We start from the raw sequence: 18,112 nt of genomic DNA, 5'->3' as shown, positions 1-18,112 counted from the left end.
AGATAGAGAGATAGAGATAGGTAGATAGAGAGAGAGAGAGACCCAGCTCGTAGCCACTTCCTAGCCACCATTGCCAGCGCTCTGGGCCCGACACAAGGTCCTAGGAGAGGAAGCTGGGACCAGAGGCCGTGTGTTTTAAGAATCCAGAAAGAGATTTAAAGGATCACTTGTAACATTAATTTTTTTATTAAGAAGACAGATATTTTATAGTACTTCTTTTTTTTTCTTTTTTCTTTTTGTAAAAATGGTATACATGAACCGATACAAAATGCGAATGGGAACACACGGATGTGGAGTTTCTTACACTGTAACATGGTCCTTGTACACCTTAGAAACAGAACTGGCCTAGAGGGAAAAACAAGACGTCATCGTGACTAAAGAACAAGCTTATTTGGCATCAATTATACATCCTTCATTATTTTATACTCCTTTAAAAAAACACACACAAAAAAAAAAAACCCCAAGTTTGTTCTTTCTTCACTCTAAAAAAGTGATCAACCTGTACAAAGTAATACTCAACAACACATTTCAAACAGTGCACTGTATACTTAAGAAAAATACATAAACCAATATACAACTAAAATCCATAATTTCCTGTTTTTGCTTTGTTTTATTATTATTATTATTTATTATTATTATTATTATTTTTCCAATGTGTGGGGCCTACACTTTGCAATCTACCTGAGACGGAAAAACACCAATCGAAACACAGGAACCTGAGACATGTCAACATTGTAAGCCATAAAGTTACATCAGAACACTGCACTACTGTACACTTGTCAAAACAGAAAGATGGGCGGTCCCGAAAATGAGATGCCAATTCTGTGAACAATGGTAGTTTTTTTTGTTTGTTTGTTTGTTTTTTTGTTTTTTTTTTATATTTTTTTTATATTTTTTTTTCTAAAAAGAACAGCTGAAAAACCCTTTCAAGGACATGCTAACTGGTTGTCACCCTTTGATATGGTCACTATGGTCAGGATGGGTGCTAAGGGCTCGGAATAGATGCACATTATAAAATTTTTGAAAAAGGGATGTTCCTTGTGGCTTTTTGTCTTGGTTAAGTGCCTAGGGGCAGGAGAGGGGTTAACAAAACACTGCTCCGTAATGAATTTTCCTTTACAAACCAGTCCGTTCCCAAAAGGCCCCCATATTGCAGTGGTTCTATCAGAAGTTAAAATAAAGACAAGAAAAAGAAATACGCTTTCAAAGAACAGAGTCGACACTTTTTTCCCCTTAAATAAATCAGCGTAAGTTTTCCACATAATGTAACAATAGTAAAAATGCACCTTGCAAAATCCAAAAGTACTGACTGAAAATGTTATATATAATATATATTTATATATTTATATATATAGATAGATCTATCTTTCCTGATGCCATCTTTCCAGAGGGGCTGTTTTGGAGTCTGGAGCTCACCGACACGTGTGGTAAGAGTTTAGGTTCTGTCCTTCAGAACTACTGCTAGATGACCTCAGCACTTCTGCAAACCCCCACTTAGCTTTAGAGAATGCAAAGGGTTCCTTCGCTCCTCTATCTTCCCCCCAGGCTCCGGCATAAGATATGTTCACGGAAACTTATTTTAGTAGCTATGCTCTCTGGCTGCCATCATTCGAGATGAGGAGTTTTTGGCAGATGGTTCTTAAGGCTGAGGAAAGAAGCCAGGCCTAGTGCACGAAAGACAGAAACACTCACGTTTTGAGTTTTGATTAAGTAACTGGAAATCCCTCTATGCCACTTTCCCACCTCGACTCTGGGCTCTGACCTTTCCAGAACGATACTGGCCCTTCTTTTGTACCTCCTGCCTTTGTCAAGCCAAATCTGAAGGAATGAGAGAGGAGTTGGGGGTGGGAGCTGGGAATCCCAGCAGGACAAGTGTCCCAGCAGGACGGTGTCTGTAACATACAGTACACACAGGACACAGCCCACTGCCGTCCTTAATGAGAACAAAGGAAAACAAAAACAAAGCCAAACAACCCAGAACCAAAACCAAAGTGGGGGTAAAAAAAACCTAAACAAAGCCTGTCCCCTCCAGTCAGTCACACGGCACACGGACTTGCTCTCTCCTGCATTAGTGAGCAGTAAGGCCAATTGGGAAAGGTGGATGGAATTGTTGAGAGTAGAAATAATCAGAGCAGAACTGTCGTACCCCCTCCCTGCTTCCCCTCCTGTGACATCTCAAATTTGTCCACTTACATAAAACAGACAGACCTCACATGTCGGGTCTGTTTAGGGCAACGAGGAAGGAGGAGACCTTTCCACTCCAAAATCTTTCTGCACAGCGTGGGGTAATCTATACTGAGCCGCCTACAGATAAAGAATTCACGACAGATTCAATCTCATTGCGACACACCTCACTTGCAGATAACCCTGTACAGTAATGAAGATCCACAGCAGACGACAGCGTCTGGGTCACAGTCTACGTTTCTAGTCTTCGCTGCTCTACATATTTAAGACATGGGCAGCAGCAAAGAGTTTTCAGTGTTTTCTTTTTTTTTTTTTCTTTTTTTTTCTTTTTTTTTCTTCACCCAAATCTTTACGACAACAGAGAAGGATGCATCATGGAGACACTAAATTCTGAACTATGAAATCTAAATTGTGCTGGTTTTCCTTTTATGAAACTGAATTTGGAACAGAAAGCAGTCACCGTTAACACAAATAAAAGAAACTGGCAACAGGGAGAAAGTCTTAGGAATTCCAGCAGGTCAATTCCAAAAAATGGGAGGTTTGGGAGGGGAAAAAAACAAATTTGATTTTGGGAAAAATAAATGGGCAAGAGGGAAGAAACACAACAAACGAATGAAAAACAAGGCACAGAATTTTCTGCAATCTACCAAAACCAAATCCAAGGACCCAAGTTTGACTTGGTAGGAAGAAATATAAATGAAAACAAAAACCCAAAACCCAAACCAAATTAAAACCAGATTAAAAAGAGGTGTCAAACAGCAGAGTGTACTTTCAAAGAACATTCTTTGTTTTTGTTTGTACATTGCAAATCCCAAGCCTTCCCAGTCTCGCATCTCTCCACCCACTCATAAAAAAACAAAACAAAACAAAAAACCACACGAGCTTCTCGCAAGTTCCAGTATCACTGTCTCTTTATCATCTAAACAGGCCAGTTGGACACCTCATTGGAACAAAAAGGCTGATCTAGATGAAGTACTCTTTCTTTTCTTCGGAGTTGTTCTGTCCTCCTTCTGCATTGATTATAGCTGTGTCTGCGTCTGCTGCGTCATCGGCTCCTTTGGCTTCATGAGTGAAGTATGTACCTGAAAGATGAAGGGGTAAAGCACTGTGACTCTCTGGTGGCCTCTGTGAGAAGTGGTACAGAGATGGCAAGTTGCTTTATGGCCATCATCAGCCGAAGTGGTGTGCAGGCAGCAGAGGGGGGAAAAAACAATAGGAAGAAGAGAGCAGGGTGGGTGAGACAGATGGGAATCCCGGGCTCCAAAGGTAACCACTCCAACTGAGCCGCTGCGATGTAATTCAGCAAACGAGACATTAGAGCAGTGATCATGACCAGAGAAGAAGGCGTGAGTGGGGCTAAAATGCAGAAAGCTGGAGAGCTGCTGACTACCGAATTAACAGTGAACACCAAAGACCGATGACAAGAAATGTTCGCACATGGTTAAAGACCAAAGCAAGGAAGAGCAATTAGCCAATAAATGAATTAGGGCCCCAAAGATGCTTCTACTGCCATCTTGAATCAGTTACTCCAACCATAGTCTCCTGGCTTCATGAATTGCTACTGGCTACCCACAGGGGAGACTGTGATGCGCTGGGTAAGGGCTGTTTTCCCTGTGCCTTCCGTTTCAGAGAGGGGCTACAGACAGAGGAGGTGATCTGACATTTTAAGGGCTGCAGTGGAGGCTTGGGCTCTGTCTTCATGAGCAAGGGATTCTTTCTCACCACCTGACTGGAGCCTGGACCCCGATTCATGGATTTGCTAATTGTCACAGCCACTTTATAATGACAATAGACAGAACATTAACCAAGTTGGTGACATTTCTATCACCAAATCCCAAACGTTTACATGGAGAGAGACAAGACTTCACCTTGGAGTAGCAGGCAGGTAGAGCTCAAACTGCCTGGGGAAATCTGATCATCCACTTACCAGTATGTTCTGACTTAAAAAAAAGCCTAAGACATTTTGCGGAACTCTCAGATCTTAAAGTGATAAGCTGAGCAAGCAGGTGGTCAACTGTTCCCTTGCTATGTCCTCTCTTGCAGAGAGAGCTTGCACGTGCATCCCCTTCCCCTGATCCTCCACAGATGCTGTGCACACTCTGCTCCACTCTCTGGCTTTACCAAGCTAAGCACTGAAAGGCAGAGGTTCTGACCCACACAGCTCCAGGGCTCCCCAACTGTTCTGTGCTTCAGACAGACACTTCTGGATCCTAAAGGCTTTTGTTAAGTACCCTGGACCTCCACTGCTGGGCTCCAGGGACCTTCCCCAAACCCAAGTAACAATCAAGCTGTATGCAAGCATTTACACCTCCCTCCCCCTCTGTCCCAAAGCTCAGTGCACAATGCTTGAGAAAAACAACTGAGAAAGACAAGGGCCGACAAAGAAAAGAAAGACTAAATTACCAGGAGGGGAGAAGAGGCCCAGAGCAGCATGAGGCAGAGAGGAAGAGCATCGGCAAAGATGATTGCCCATCCAGTCTGCACAGTTGGTAAGTGTGATGATTAATGGCAATTTAAATCAATTGCCCCGATAATTTAAAAAATACATATTTATGTGGCTTTTAAGGCAAAGGATTAAAAAAAAAAAAAAAACCAACAAAGCCCAGGCATATCACATCGAGAGGGAAATATTCTGGCTCTGGGGACCAGCTTACTCAGAGTTCAGGGGCAGCAAATGGGTCCTCCTGTCTCCTGGGAAGCGAGCAGGCTGTGGCTATGCTTGCCATGCATACACAACCTTCCAGGGCTCAGGCTCCTTGTCATGCCAGCCCTGACCTTACCATTTTGACTCTACTCCCAAATGTAGACTGGAGAACCGCAGACTTACACCGCTTTGTATTCAGAGGGAATCGAAATCCTCCCGCAGAGTCCTCAGCAGCCGTGGCTAAGGTTTCTCCATCCGCCCCAATCCCCTTCTCTCTGATTTAGAAACCATATAGGCTGTGCCGTCCTTTACACCAAACTGCCTACTATAATGCCAGCAGTGAAGCCCCCCCAGAGCCAGGGCTGTGGTGACATGTTGCTCCAGCCTGCCAGAGCACCCCGCTTACCTTTATGTCTGGCAAAATAGCGGCCCAGAATGATGAGCAAGCATAGCATGGCAAACACCACCACGGCTACGACGCCACCAATCACTGCGTGGTCCACTGCCCCAATGGTCCCCTCTTCACCTGCTCGAGAATCTGTTGAAATTAGAAGAGGAACAGGGATGTAGAAGGGACGACAAGACACCAAGGGCCCCAGGGACACTGCCTCCAGGGTCAGAAGATCATCTTCCTTTTTTTTAATGGAGGAGTCAGAGAGAACAAACCAGACGGATCAAGTTACGCGGAGGGAACAGCCTGACCTGACCAGTCCAGAATTGATCTGTTCTCCCCCACAAGGCCATTTCATTAGAGGCAGCACAGGAGTGCTACTGCATGGGGAGGGGGGGGGCTTAGGAGGCTGTCGGGGGGGGGGGGGGGGGAGGGAAGGTGCTGGATTCTGACTGTTCGCACCTATTCTTAGTGCCCACTGTACACATCCTGGGGCTTCTGGCTCCTAATAATTAAGGAGGGTGGCCTAACTATTTATGGACACCACGGAGGGAACCCTCGGGCTATGGAACTGGGGGCAGGGGAGGGAACGATAGAGGTCCCACAGCTCACTTCCTCAGAAGAACTCACAAAGGGAAGGAAGCAAGGCAGGCTTGTGAAGACTAGAGGCATATAATATGCCAGCCACACTTACAAGGTGTGAGGAAGGAGAGAGCCTTGATTTAAGATCTAAAAACCTAATTAAAAAAAAAAGGAAAAAAAAAAAGAAAAAGAGAAAACTGTATGGTGGAAAGGAATGCTTGCCCCTCACCACAGACAGTTTTGATGTTATTTAACCCCTCAAAATGTAATTAGTTTTCTCTTATAAGCCTCACTCCCTCAGGGTGTCCCCTTTGGCTCTTTGGCTGGGGAACAACTTCAGAATGAACCCAGAATGAGCTATGGTGATGCAGGATGGAAGCATGGCAGGGTAAACAACTGTAATTTAGGAATGTGGTGGCTACATCACCTTTTGCTGAAATCCTAATGGCACCTGAGATTTATAACATAGTAAGAAACAATTATTCTCCCGTTGATTAATACATTAACATTTTGGAGTGGAAGCTAAACCATTGTCTTTTTTTTTTTTCTTTTTATTGAGTCAAGTACGACACCTCCATTAAAATGATTTACTGGCTGTACCTTACAATTTAAGCACAGCAGCAACAGAAACGGTAAAAATCTTTTAACTTTACATGATTTGTGAAGTCATATGTGAAGGATTTACCATTTAAATCTTTCAGTACATGAAGCACATGGCCTATAAATCTGCCCCCCTTGTAGTTGCTGGATGCCTAAGAGAAATGCGTTTCACCGGGAAGACCGAGAGTGCAAATTCAAGTCAATTTCTAAGAAAGATTTATCTCTGTCTCTCTCCAAAGAACAGAGCAAATCTCTGAAGCCTCCACCTCTAATAATATTTGAAGTTTATCGATCAAGTGTACAGATCCGTGACAGCTAAAGGTAATGGTACTCTTCTGAGCCGAAACCTGATACAACGCTTTCAGCGGGAGCGCAGGGCTCACACTTTCTATCGATATTTCCAATTCTGCTTGGAGACTAAACACGGAAGGATGTGGCAAAATAACTCGTGACCGTGGCTTCTATGGAAAGTGCTTTAATTAAAGAGCTTCAATTAAAACGTGGAGTATTTAAAGTGTTCCATGGAGTTAGCTTTGGAAGGACTACGGAATAACTCAAACCTCAAACCCCAACAGAAATGCCAAGTCAGAGGCAGCAGCAGGTCGCCCGGACAACAGGATGATGGGAGTTTAATTGGAGGATGGAGATGGGTTGGAGGCAGAGTGCTGCAGCCAATTAGTCTACTCCGTGATGTGCAAGCCTCTTCAGCAACGTGTCTAATAAGCTCCGCTTGAGATGTGGTCGTGAGGAATCTCTTTTCTGTCTCAGCCCAAGTGTTGCTGACTGCAGCCAATGCAGCCTCTACTGTCCTCAAAGTCCTTTCCATGGAGCAGAAGGTGATCATGGAAACGTTTTGCCTTTTAAGAAACAGCCCATTGTTGGGAAGTACCGTGTGTGTGTGAGCACATTAATTTCTGTTCTTGTTCAGGGACAAAACACTGGCCTCAAATAACGTTAACAGAGGGCTTGCTTTGGTTCCCATTTTGAAGACAGACTCCATCATGACAGGGAGGGAAGGTGGTAGGGCTGAGTGGGGCAGCTGGTCACACGGCACCCCCAGTCAGGAAGCAGGAAGCAGACACTGGTCCTTGGCTTGCTTTTTTTCTTTCTATTGGTCTGGAGTCTGGTCCATGGAACGGAGCCACCCCACATTTAGGATTGGGCCTTTCTTTTCAGTTAAATCTTTCTGGAGATACCATCAAAGATACATCCTTGAGTGTGTTTCCATGGTGATCCTAAAACCAGTCAAGCTGCTGACGGAGAGGCATCACAGGGTGGTACTGGGTCCCAGTGCCTGCTGGAGGATCATTATATCGTGGAGACACAGCCCACCACAAAACCACCTAAATGTTCTCACAGGGACTGAGCAATAGCAAAGCCTGCCAGCCGTGTTTCCCGTGTGGGAATGAAATCGACTCATCTTCAGTCGCTTCAAACCGATTGAAGTTTGACTGTATTTTAACAAACTCTGAGTGTCTTAGACTTGGGACAGTGATAGAGAAGAGGGAAAACAGCTACACGAGGCAAGGGAGAGGGGGAGGAGCCATGTAAGAGGACATGAGGGTACATGGACGTCTCTAGAAGCTGTTTAAGACAGTCCCCAGCCACCGGAGGCAGGCAATTCCTGTTCACTATTAAAAGACCAATTTCTCCATCTCCAGAGAGACGTGGTGGTATGTTTGAGCTTTGGGGAAGGGTAGGAATATGGAAGGACTGTGAACCTTCTCAAAACAAGGGTAAAAACTATTATCTGTGGGATTCCTTACCTCCCTCCTCATCTGACCTGTGCTCTCCAAATGTGCTCAGTCTAGCTATTTCCCCCTGCACACAGTCCACACTAGATACCTGTTCGACTTCTCTTCCCTACCCTCAAGGACACACAAACACTTTTGAGATACTTATTTATAAGTGTAATCTTTCTATATTCACTTTGATCAGAAAGTTTACCACCGCCAGTTCATCATCAAGACACTTTTCCTACCTTCCATTATAGCAGATGGACACAGAGGGTAACTGATGTTTAATTTACAGGGAACACTGCTGGTTATGAGCTCCGCGCCGCCTCTTCCCACCTCTCCTCCTCCCCACTCCCACCCCTGGCTGACCATGGGAGGTAGTAATAGAGCCGTGACTGTTCCTAAGTGCCTGTCATGGTCTGGCTTCCCCTGGGGAGAGCAGTTGTTTCTCACTGTCTCTTCTATTTCTTCTTGTGGGATGGGAGGAGATTCCAATGGTGCCGTGGATTGGTCCAAAGTGGAAGGGGTGATGCTGGTCACTTGCTACCGGGTGAGCACCACCCATACCTGCTGCTGGCACCTTGCTGGTTACAGAGAGCAGCAGCATGCGATGCTAGAGGGATGCACTTGGCTGACAGGTGATGGATTGAAACAGGAGATGGTGGGAAGATCCCTGGTAAAGTCTGCCAGCCTCCATCTCACCTGTCCTGATCACAAGGTGAGAATTAAGGTTGGGTCCTGAGAATTACTAGGTGGGAAGGCCATGGGCGTCCGTCCCCATCAGTGGAAGTTCTTGTTCCTCAGAGGAAGTCCATGCATCCATGTGGGTCCTGTGCCCTTTGCTGTTTGCGTTGTTGCAGCTTCTCAGGTGAGAAGTGACTGTGGGGGTGTAAGCTCTTATAAAGGAGCCTAACTTCAGGCAAAGGGAAACCTCTGGGGCTTGTGCAATCTTGCTTTCTTGCTTCCTAAGCAGATACGATTCTTCCTCATATATAGTCGCCAGTGTTAGCACGTTTCTATTTTGGGATAAAGGTGTGTCCTTGTTGTCCTGGAGAGGAATGTCAAATACATGCGTGGTACGTGCATATACAAAGACAGTCACTCTCGCTTCGGTTAACCACGGTCTGTGTGTAGTGAACTCCACACACACATTCAGATAACGAGTGAGGTGGATGCAAGTCTAAACTGCACAACACCGAACACTGAGCGAGACAAGTTGTTGTGGTACAACTTCTGGTTTGCCTGTTCTGTCCCGTCCCATCCTGCACCACTTGTGTAGTTCTAAGGGTGACAGATACATCATGAGTTACTTATAACTGTGAGTTAGCTTTTCTTCTGGTAAGAAGCTGAAACAACGTGGTTGCAGGTGAGGTTTCTAAGTTGCTTCCAGAATGTCAAGTTGGCAACAAGATGAGACAAAAACAAAACAAAACAAAACAAAACAAAACAAAAAGCTCCGCCATCGCTTCAACCACCCTGGCCTTGACTTTAGTATTTTAGACATCTCAGAATAACAACAAAACAACGAAAAATAAACATAAATCCTTTCATCAAAATCCCAGGGATGTCCCAACCTGCTCAGCTTTCTGCAGCTCTGCGGTTGACCGGACCCAAAGGCAATGTGAATGGGGATAACTCCGAAGGCCAGACTGGACTTCCAGGTCCTCCCTACCCCTTCATCTCTCACTTTTTCTCCTTGCCTTCACTCCTTAAACACTTACCAAAGTGGAGCACTCCTTCAACACAGCACTCCCCAGCCCCTGCTGCCTGTGTGGAGGATCAGGCGTCTGCGAAAGGGGCAGGTTTCTATGGCTACCTTACCACCTGGCAGGAGATGTGGCACACGAACTGCCAGGAGAATGCCATGATCGTGGATCTGGCATAAGCCTTGCTGGCTGTGCTGCCAAAGCAGGGATGGATGGGTTACCAGGGAATGGCTAGGATGTTCTTGACAAGCTCCTGGCAAGGAAGGACTGGCAGAGGGACTCACGGAGCAGAGCCCTCATGGCAACCTCATAATCTAAAGGATACTTACTGAGCCCCTGCTTTGGAGAAGGTGGAGTGTAAGCATGCAGTGTCAGGCATCACGGCCAAAGCTGCACTGCTGTACCTTCACATCTCAGGCTTCCTTGGGGCAGGCTAGATACTGCTCTAGCACCCACTGATCTGTTCTTTTCAGTCTCATTTAAAGTGGGGCACTTCTAAGCCTCCCTCAACCCCCCGGGGGCCTCTCCTGCCCAGGGGTGACTGGAGCCTGAGCTGAGGCTGACATTTTGCAACAGTTCTGTCGCTTGGTGCAGCGGAGGTCTCTCTGGACAAGTCGGTTTAATTAAAAACTCTTAGAATTGGTGTTTATGATGGAAATGCTGCCTCTGGCTTCCTAGAGCTGGATGGATTAGTCTATCTCAGAAAAGGCTTAATGACTGTGATGTCACTTGCTACTTCTTGCTAAGGATGAGGGAGGGGAGGCTGGTGGTCCACATCCCAAAGCTAAAGCAAAAATGTAAAACAAAGCAAAACCTCAAATCACACACACACACACACACACACACACACACACACACACACACACAGCGCTTATCTGAAAGGTAAAGCTACCTATTCTCATCACCTATGGTAGCTCTCACCTAAGGCAACCGAGCTAAGCTTGCACTTTAAAAGCACAGCTTTATTACTGGAGGGGAACACACTGAATGGCAAGCGCTGACAAAACGCCACGTTGTTTGCTAATCCTAATATGTTATTCTTCTCTTAAGATTTGCTTTTCTCAGCACCAATTCAATTATAGATGCTACAAATCCTTCTGACATTTAATTCCCTCTTGTCAGAGAGTAGTAAATGTATACAGTACATGCAGAGCTTTCCCATTAAGATGTTAATATATATTGGAGCACACTAGCCTTTATGCAGCATAACCTTCCCTTTCCATCTTCTCAGAGAAGGGAAGGCAAGGCATCAACGGAGGCAAGAAAATCATGAAGATTCCCATACAGCATGCCAGGCGGCCAGCATCAGCCATCAGCTGCGTTCCATTCTAGCAATGGCATGCGGCTATTCTGACATTTAGAGGGGCTGTGCGAGGCCACTACAAAGAAAACCCGAGGTTGTCCTCAGTGTGTACCCTGGATCTCAGCAGAGGCTCACTTAAATGACAACTGTGCACAGACACTGACTGTGACCAGGACTCAGTGACCAGGACTCAGGCTCTCCCTGCCTGCCAGTGCCTAGGCACAAGGGATGGGATAGGAGCCCATTTGCCATCAGACCTGGGTCAGAAGCTGAACTTCATTCTATTCTGTATGACTTCAGGCAAGCCAATCGCCTACTCTAAGACACTGGCCCCAATGAGAGTCTGCCAGGGCTGCTGTCAGGGGCTAGAGCAGGCTGTTGGGACTTGATGTCTGCTGAGCATCAGTCTGCGCTATAAAAACCTGAGGAGGAGCTTTTTGGTTCTTATCACGGATCCTAGGCCAATGTTTGTCAACTCTTTAGGAACAAGGGTGACCAAGCTGTCATTTCACTTATACAGAATTGGCATGTGCTGTAGCTGAGGCTTTGCTGGTTTCCATGGGGATTAAGGAAGCACCAGGCCATCGGATGCACGTTATGGTTCAGGTATACCATGTGAGGACTGCAATGTTAACCCTCCACAGCTAAAAGTCAGGACCAGTCTTTGAAAATGTTGGTGTCTCTCCCTTCTCTAGCCATTTGGTTTAGTTAATTTAACCATTAGCAGAAATGGCTTCATGGAGCCGTGCCAATCCCAAGGTGTTTAGCATCTTCAGAGGGACCCTGGACCACTCCTCATCTTGTAACAGGACACTGACAGTGGGATTGCCTTCTCTGTTTTAAGCAAAGGGGAGGCACTGAGGACGACACTGGGGTTTTCCTTATAGGAACCTGGTAAAGAGGACAGAGTGTAACCAGCATTCCCACTAGAATCTGTCTCTATAGATGCTTCGGGGGGCCTCAGGCATTTAGGGGTGTGAGGAGATGGAATCATGAATGTGGTGAAGTCACCCCAAAGCAGTGTCCAACCTGTGGAACTGGAACTCACACTTGGCACTGTGGCCAGCGACTTTGCTGTCTGAAGGAAGCGTTTGGTCTACTTGGCCATGACCACCTTGCTCTCCATGGTTAAAACAGTTGTGTGTTGGATTACGGGAAAGGTCAGTATTAGGAGGAAACCCAAACTTCTGTTGTGGGAAAGTCACTGACCACGGGTTTCCCGAGATCTCTCACAGATCTGATTTACACTAACCTTAAGACCCTTCTGTTTCAGCCCCCAAACACTGATGTTACAGGTATGCACCAGGGAACACAACTTACATTTTCAAGACTGAAGCTTCCCAAGCATTGGTTTATAACGTCATTTAGGGCCACCTCAGGGGGAAATGAATCTCATCATTTAGGGAAGTCTACGGGGCAGCTGCACTGGAAACACCAGAGCAGGGCAGGATGGAGCTTTTCTGAAGGGGAAGGGGCTTCATTTAGTGATTAAAATAGTGTTTCCAGGTCAGTTAGTACCCATGGCTGTGTATCTGATAGGCTGCTCAGAGCCCAGCTTTCCGTTGCATGATCCCTGATGCCCACCCTAACATGGATGAAGAAGGGCCAGGAGGAGTGAGAGACTGCTGAGTAAAGGGAGCTGTGGTGATCTCAGAGGCCGGGAACCCTGAATCGGAGGACCCACGTTTAAACTCTGTCCTTGTAAACTGTGTGGGCCCCTATGGCTGCCTGCTTTCCTCACTTATGATCAACCCTCCCTAACTAACCTGCATGGATTTCTCCGGGATCCCCTGCAGCTGTGGCTCGTCTCATCCACCAGGCCTTCCTGCCCCTGCTCTCTGGCCCCCACCTTCTTCTGTCTCAGCTCTTCATCTCTCACTACTTGGTGTTACTTCTCCATAGTCACAGTCAACTTGGGTAAGCAGTCTGTGTTCCCCAATGGAAAGTTATCATGGGGTGGCAGGACGAGCCTGTGAGATCCAAGGCTGGTCCAATTCCTACTGGGTCTTGTTTACCACTGTGTAGTAGGGGCTAGCCCAGAACCAAGCACATGGTGCTCAAATGCTTTTTGGAATAAAAAATTAGGTGATATATAGGAGGGCTAGGGGCATTGCTTAATGGTAGAGTCTTTCTTTCCTTCTTCTCCTGACATCCAACAGCCTGTTTTCCAAAGCAGGATCACACATCCTGTGGTGCTAACTGAAGAGTTCCTCCAAAATGCAGCGGCTACTGAGTGGCTGTGTGTGTGTGCTTGTATGCACAAATGCGTTCACCTGTGCGGGGATGCACGCACGCACGCATGAGTCCACCATCTACTGCACCCTGCCTGAGACTCCCTGGAGGTGAGGGCTGGGAGGTGAAGCCCAAGCTCCTGTAATTCACCTGGGGACCCAGGAGCTGGGTCACTGGGTTGCTCCCAGCACCTACGCAGGGGTCAGGGGTCATGGAAGTCAGGCGGAAGCCTGCCCCTCCCCGGTGTGTTTCTGTGGCTTGTGAAGGGCATGGAGGAATTTTCCAGATCACTCTCTCATTTTGAGAGTAACAAGAAAGCAGTACTGGAATGCCTTGTCGGTGCCCTGCTTCCACAGCTGAAGACTGATGGGCTGCCCTGCCGCTGCTGAGGGCCATTCTCTGGCACACTATTTACCACCGCACTCCACTGAACAGTTCCCAGAGGCTCCTCCATGCTGCGGGGAGGGAGGCAGTTGGAGACATTTTTGTTAAAGTTTTAAAATAAAGTAGAAGGATAAATATGCTTAAAGCTATTCTATTCCACATGGGTGGTAATAACCACCAGCTGTCACCGAGAAACAGCAGATGTAATTGATAAAACAATTCAAAAGTAGTGTGGATCTATAGATCAATAAAGTTAAGACCCAAAAAGTAAATAAAAGGGTTCAAGAAAGAATCGGATAAGCGCCCCCCCCCAAGTTGGCCAATAATTAAATCAGTGAACTAGGCCCCAAATCTTTTTTTTTTTTTTTCTTTAAATGCAGATTACAAAGGAGGATCAGCCGGGCATTCCGCTTTGCTGGTTGAGGGCGGCATACCATATGCTGCCTATGAAACTGTCATTAACTGAGGCAGGCACCGGGGAATGGGGGTGGGGGCAGGGCAGGGGAAGCTCCGAAAGTGTGAAACATTAATCCCTAATGTGGAAAGGATGGACTCTCTATCCAGTACAGCAGGGAGTGGGTAACATTATTCATTATCACAGTTTAGCATTAAATGGGCAACACCTACTCTAATTTATCGATGGGCTGTTTAAGGCGGGTGTTAACCTGTTTGTCTTGCATTATAATTGAATTCAGTCTGCAGGCTACAGAAATTTGAGAAGTTCATCCTTTCTCAATCAATATGCTCCCCTTCAGTGACCCATTTCAAGACAGCTTCATAAAAAATAATGTATTTTGTTTTAATAAATTTAAACACTATGACAGCTGCTCAATTTTTATTGGTTGTTTTTTCTCCCTTTAGATGTCTCTTCGCTGCCTGGAGAAGCCAAGCTCACAATCAATAGTAATTGATTAATCAGCATCCCCTTTGAACAAAGGTGCTAATCAGTTTTTGATTAGTTCATCAAACCAGATGCAAAGGCAGCCCTGCCCCAGCCTGCCAGTTTATCACTGTTCACCATGACTCCCGGCGAGGGGGGGGGGGGAACTCGGTACGGGAGGGGATGGGGGCGGTGTAATTATTAATTTAACCAAATTATTATGAACACAAATGGTTGTTGGTTTATTGCTCCTGACTCGGGTGATTGATAGAGCAGCAGTGGGGGGCCCATCTAACCAGGGGCAGGCTGAGGCCTGCAATGCCCCTAATTGATGGTGCTGGGAGAAGAGGGACCTGGCTGATTCGTGTTTTCCTAAAGAGGATGAAGTTCTGTTTGCCTGTCTGAGGGATCCTTGCCTGGAATATGTGCCAAAAGAGATCAGGGTCAACCCAGGAGAACTTCATCAGGATTCTTGAAAGATCCAGTTGTGCAGGGTGCACCTGAGGGCTGCTCTGTTTAATGGGGTGTGGGTGCCAGAACAATGCCCACTGTCACCCGGGGAGGGAAGCATTTGTTTATACTTCTGGCGTTGCATTACTGCCAGGTAGGACATACCTACTCTTGTTTTAAAGGAAAGGAAAGTTAGTGTGGTTTTTTGTTTGTTTGTTTATTTTTTGTTTTTTTTTTAATTTTACAACTTCTTTAAATATATCTATCACAAGTAAGAGACAAGGGAATGACATGGCTAATAGGTAGTTTCCTTTCTAAACAACTGATTTACTGAAATTCACGAGTACTTAGAATTTGTCCATTTGTTCAGAAAGTATTAGCTGGCTGCTTATTGCAGGACAGGTGCACAGCAGGGAACAGACCCAGCCTATAGCCTCCTCCTGGAAGCTTCTACTCTGGGAGTCTCCAACAGCTCAGCCCACCCTCACACATGGGACAGAGAAGAAAAGTGAGAGCACCCCTGAGGTCTGAGAGAAGCACAGACTGGAAATAAATCCCATGTGCTCTGAGACATTGGGGCAGGGGGAGGGGAGTACTAGCCGTGTTCAAGATGGCACCTAAAGTACCAGCCATTCAAACCAACTATAGTGAACATTATTTGGGAAAGACTTATATGGAATCCTGCCTTCCTCTGCGCTCCAGGAAGCAACCATATGTGTGCTTTGGTTTCTCCAATGCAATGTCAAGGGGCTTGCTTACTGATTCACTAAGTGACCAATCAGAAGCTGTAGGCAGTTGGCACTGAAGTCTCATGACATCAATGGGAGCTCATATAATTGTTTAGCCCTGACCACTTTAAATCTCCTGCCTCCTCCGGCCTTTTTAGGATCTGCTCTTATTCTGGGTCAGTAACACCTAAATCCTGCAATCAGGCAGGAAACCTCCTTTCGCAAGAGCTCACTATGCTGTGGAAAAGGTCTGAGGTGGATAAAGAGTTTACAGCCCGGTGTCTGACAAAACAACCGCCCACCTGAACCTGCTTCCACCAGCTACTTCCAAGTGCTATAGCATGGCCTTCTCGTCTATTCCACACAAGTCGACAGTCAGTATGACTTTAGATCGTGTCACATAATCCAACATCAACTGCTTTATGATACAACCAAATTTGTCCTGAGCCATTAGATATGTAGGACGGAACACATTATTTCAAGTCATAGAGCAGAGGTGGCCTTGGCGCTCTGCTCTCTACTGTATTTATGGCACAGGCCTTGGTCCGAAACGAGACACACTGTTACCAGAGGAAAGAAAGGTGGGTGAGTGAACAGAGAAGGAGAGTTAGCTCCACGAAGTCATTCTCTTCTTAGTCTCAGGATCCACATTGATTGATTGCTTAGCAAACCAAGTGGTCATTGGGTCACAGTGGACTGAGTCACCCACAGGTTGGACACTGCAGTGCCTTACCTAGTGACTAGCCCTTACCTGAGAGATCCTCACTGTCCAGTTCTTCTGCGGAATTGGGCAACTGAGTAAGGCCTTACAAGTAAAAACAAATCGTTTTTCTTTTCATTCCTCGAGGGACATAAACAAAACACTTAAGAACTGAGGAGGGATTTTGTTTTTGTTGTCTTTTAAAATAAAACATGAGCCAAATCTCTTGCTATCTCTCACTTTTTTTTGGAGAGCTAGAATATATATTAATCCATACGTTCATTTCTTTAATTATGTAATTTTGTTATTGATAGACAATCGAGGCAGAAGGAATCCTCGGCCTCCACTGTTGAAAGCACATGAAACATGAGGGGTGAATGTTTAAAAATCACTCACTCAAAACAGCATGCAGAAAGGAAAAAGCAAAGCCGGAGTGTTAGCTGTGGGCGCTCTGATACAGCTCTCTTGAATATGAATGTATTTAGATGCTACATACTGATGTATGTAAGGTTTATCTTGCATTCCCTTGAAAATTGAAATCCTTTGCCAAGACCGACAAACACAGTACACTATCAATTTAGCACAATCTTAGATCCCATGATTTCAAAATGGTCCATCACCTGCTAAATGCAGATCACAGGTTATGCCTTCATCAGAAAAAGGTGATTTACAACCCTTTTTTTTTTTTTGTAAGAAAAAGAATTTTATAGATCAATGGCATTCTGGAAAAATAAAACCCTCAAAGCTGAAAAAGCAGTTAGGTCAGGAGATAATCAGGTGGGGCTTGAGGTGCCTGTACTCCAGTCAACCCCAGTGCTGGTCTGCTTGGATGGTTCTCCACCAGCTCTGATTTGAATTGAGAGAGGCGAAGAGGAGCCCAGCTAAGCGGAGGGAGGTTCAGCTAGCGATGGCTTCCATGTCCTCATCCTTCTTCCTGCGCTGATCTTTTAAGGAAGCTTATTAAAGCACATGAAATGTTAAGGTGGTCACGGGGCCCTTTGCTTATGGGTTGCTGTTCTCCTTCAATCCGACTTACTGCCCCAGGAACTCAAATTCCCACACTATCTGTCCTATAGTCTTTAGCTGTCATTTTGAAGATGGTGTGGATCTAATTCAGCTGCAAGGTCTTTGGAGAGACACGGATTTCGCTTATTTTTGTATCCTCCCCCTCCCTGGAGCTTGGCCCAAAGTATATTCTCAGTAAGTATTTGCTGAAAGAATGTTTTGAGAGTCATTCTTGGTGAATTACTTACCAGAGCGTTAAGGCAACCAAAACAATGCTCTGAAAATACATTATGGCTGACGGGTTGCCATATATACATGCATATATACATATATCAAATGAGCTAAACAAGTTTATATGAGTGGCCATTAAAACTTGAGAATTCTGAGGTCATTGACACATGAACGTGGAGAGCTGGCTGAGCTCGTGAGGAGGTGGCTCCACCGCCACTCCTAGGGGAGGACAGTTTCCCACATGAACCCTGGATGCCAAATGCTCCCGAGCAGAAGCCAAACCAAAAGTAAAGCCTCCAGAGTTCACAGGTGTTCCCAAGCTATGGAACCAGGTGACTAAAGGGTGCGTGGCAACG

General features: G+C 45.8%; 1 protein-coding gene across 6 annotated transcripts in view; it reads right to left on the bottom strand.

Moving 5' to 3' along the window:
- Positions 1-226: 226 nt before the first annotated feature.
- The window catches only part of Cadm1 (cell adhesion molecule 1), a 322,424-nt gene continuing 304,538 nt past the window's right edge, over positions 227-18,112 (bottom strand). For 3 of the 6 annotated variants that reach the window (XM_029481674.1, XM_029481673.1, XM_021171381.2), the window contains 2 exons: positions 5,235-5,366; positions 767-3,266 (listed from right to left, as the gene is read on the bottom strand). In XM_029481674.1, coding sequence (XP_029337534.1) covers positions 3,148-3,266; positions 5,235-5,366 — 251 coding nt within the window. In that variant the 3' untranslated portion in view covers positions 767-3,147. Of the gene's footprint in view, positions 3,267-5,234; positions 5,367-16,571; positions 16,626-18,112 lie in introns of all 6 variants that reach the window. The other 3 variants (XM_021171380.2, XM_021171382.2, XM_021171384.1) reach the window with 2 other exon arrangements.

Source organism: Mus caroli, chromosome 9 (assembly GCF_900094665.2).
Source record: "Mus caroli chromosome 9, CAROLI_EIJ_v1.1, whole genome shotgun sequence".
Taxonomy (NCBI): Eukaryota; Metazoa; Chordata; class Mammalia; order Rodentia; family Muridae; genus Mus; species Mus caroli.
The sequence above is the reverse complement of the archived record's forward strand: the minus strand, read 5'-3'. Positions and strand labels throughout refer to the sequence as shown.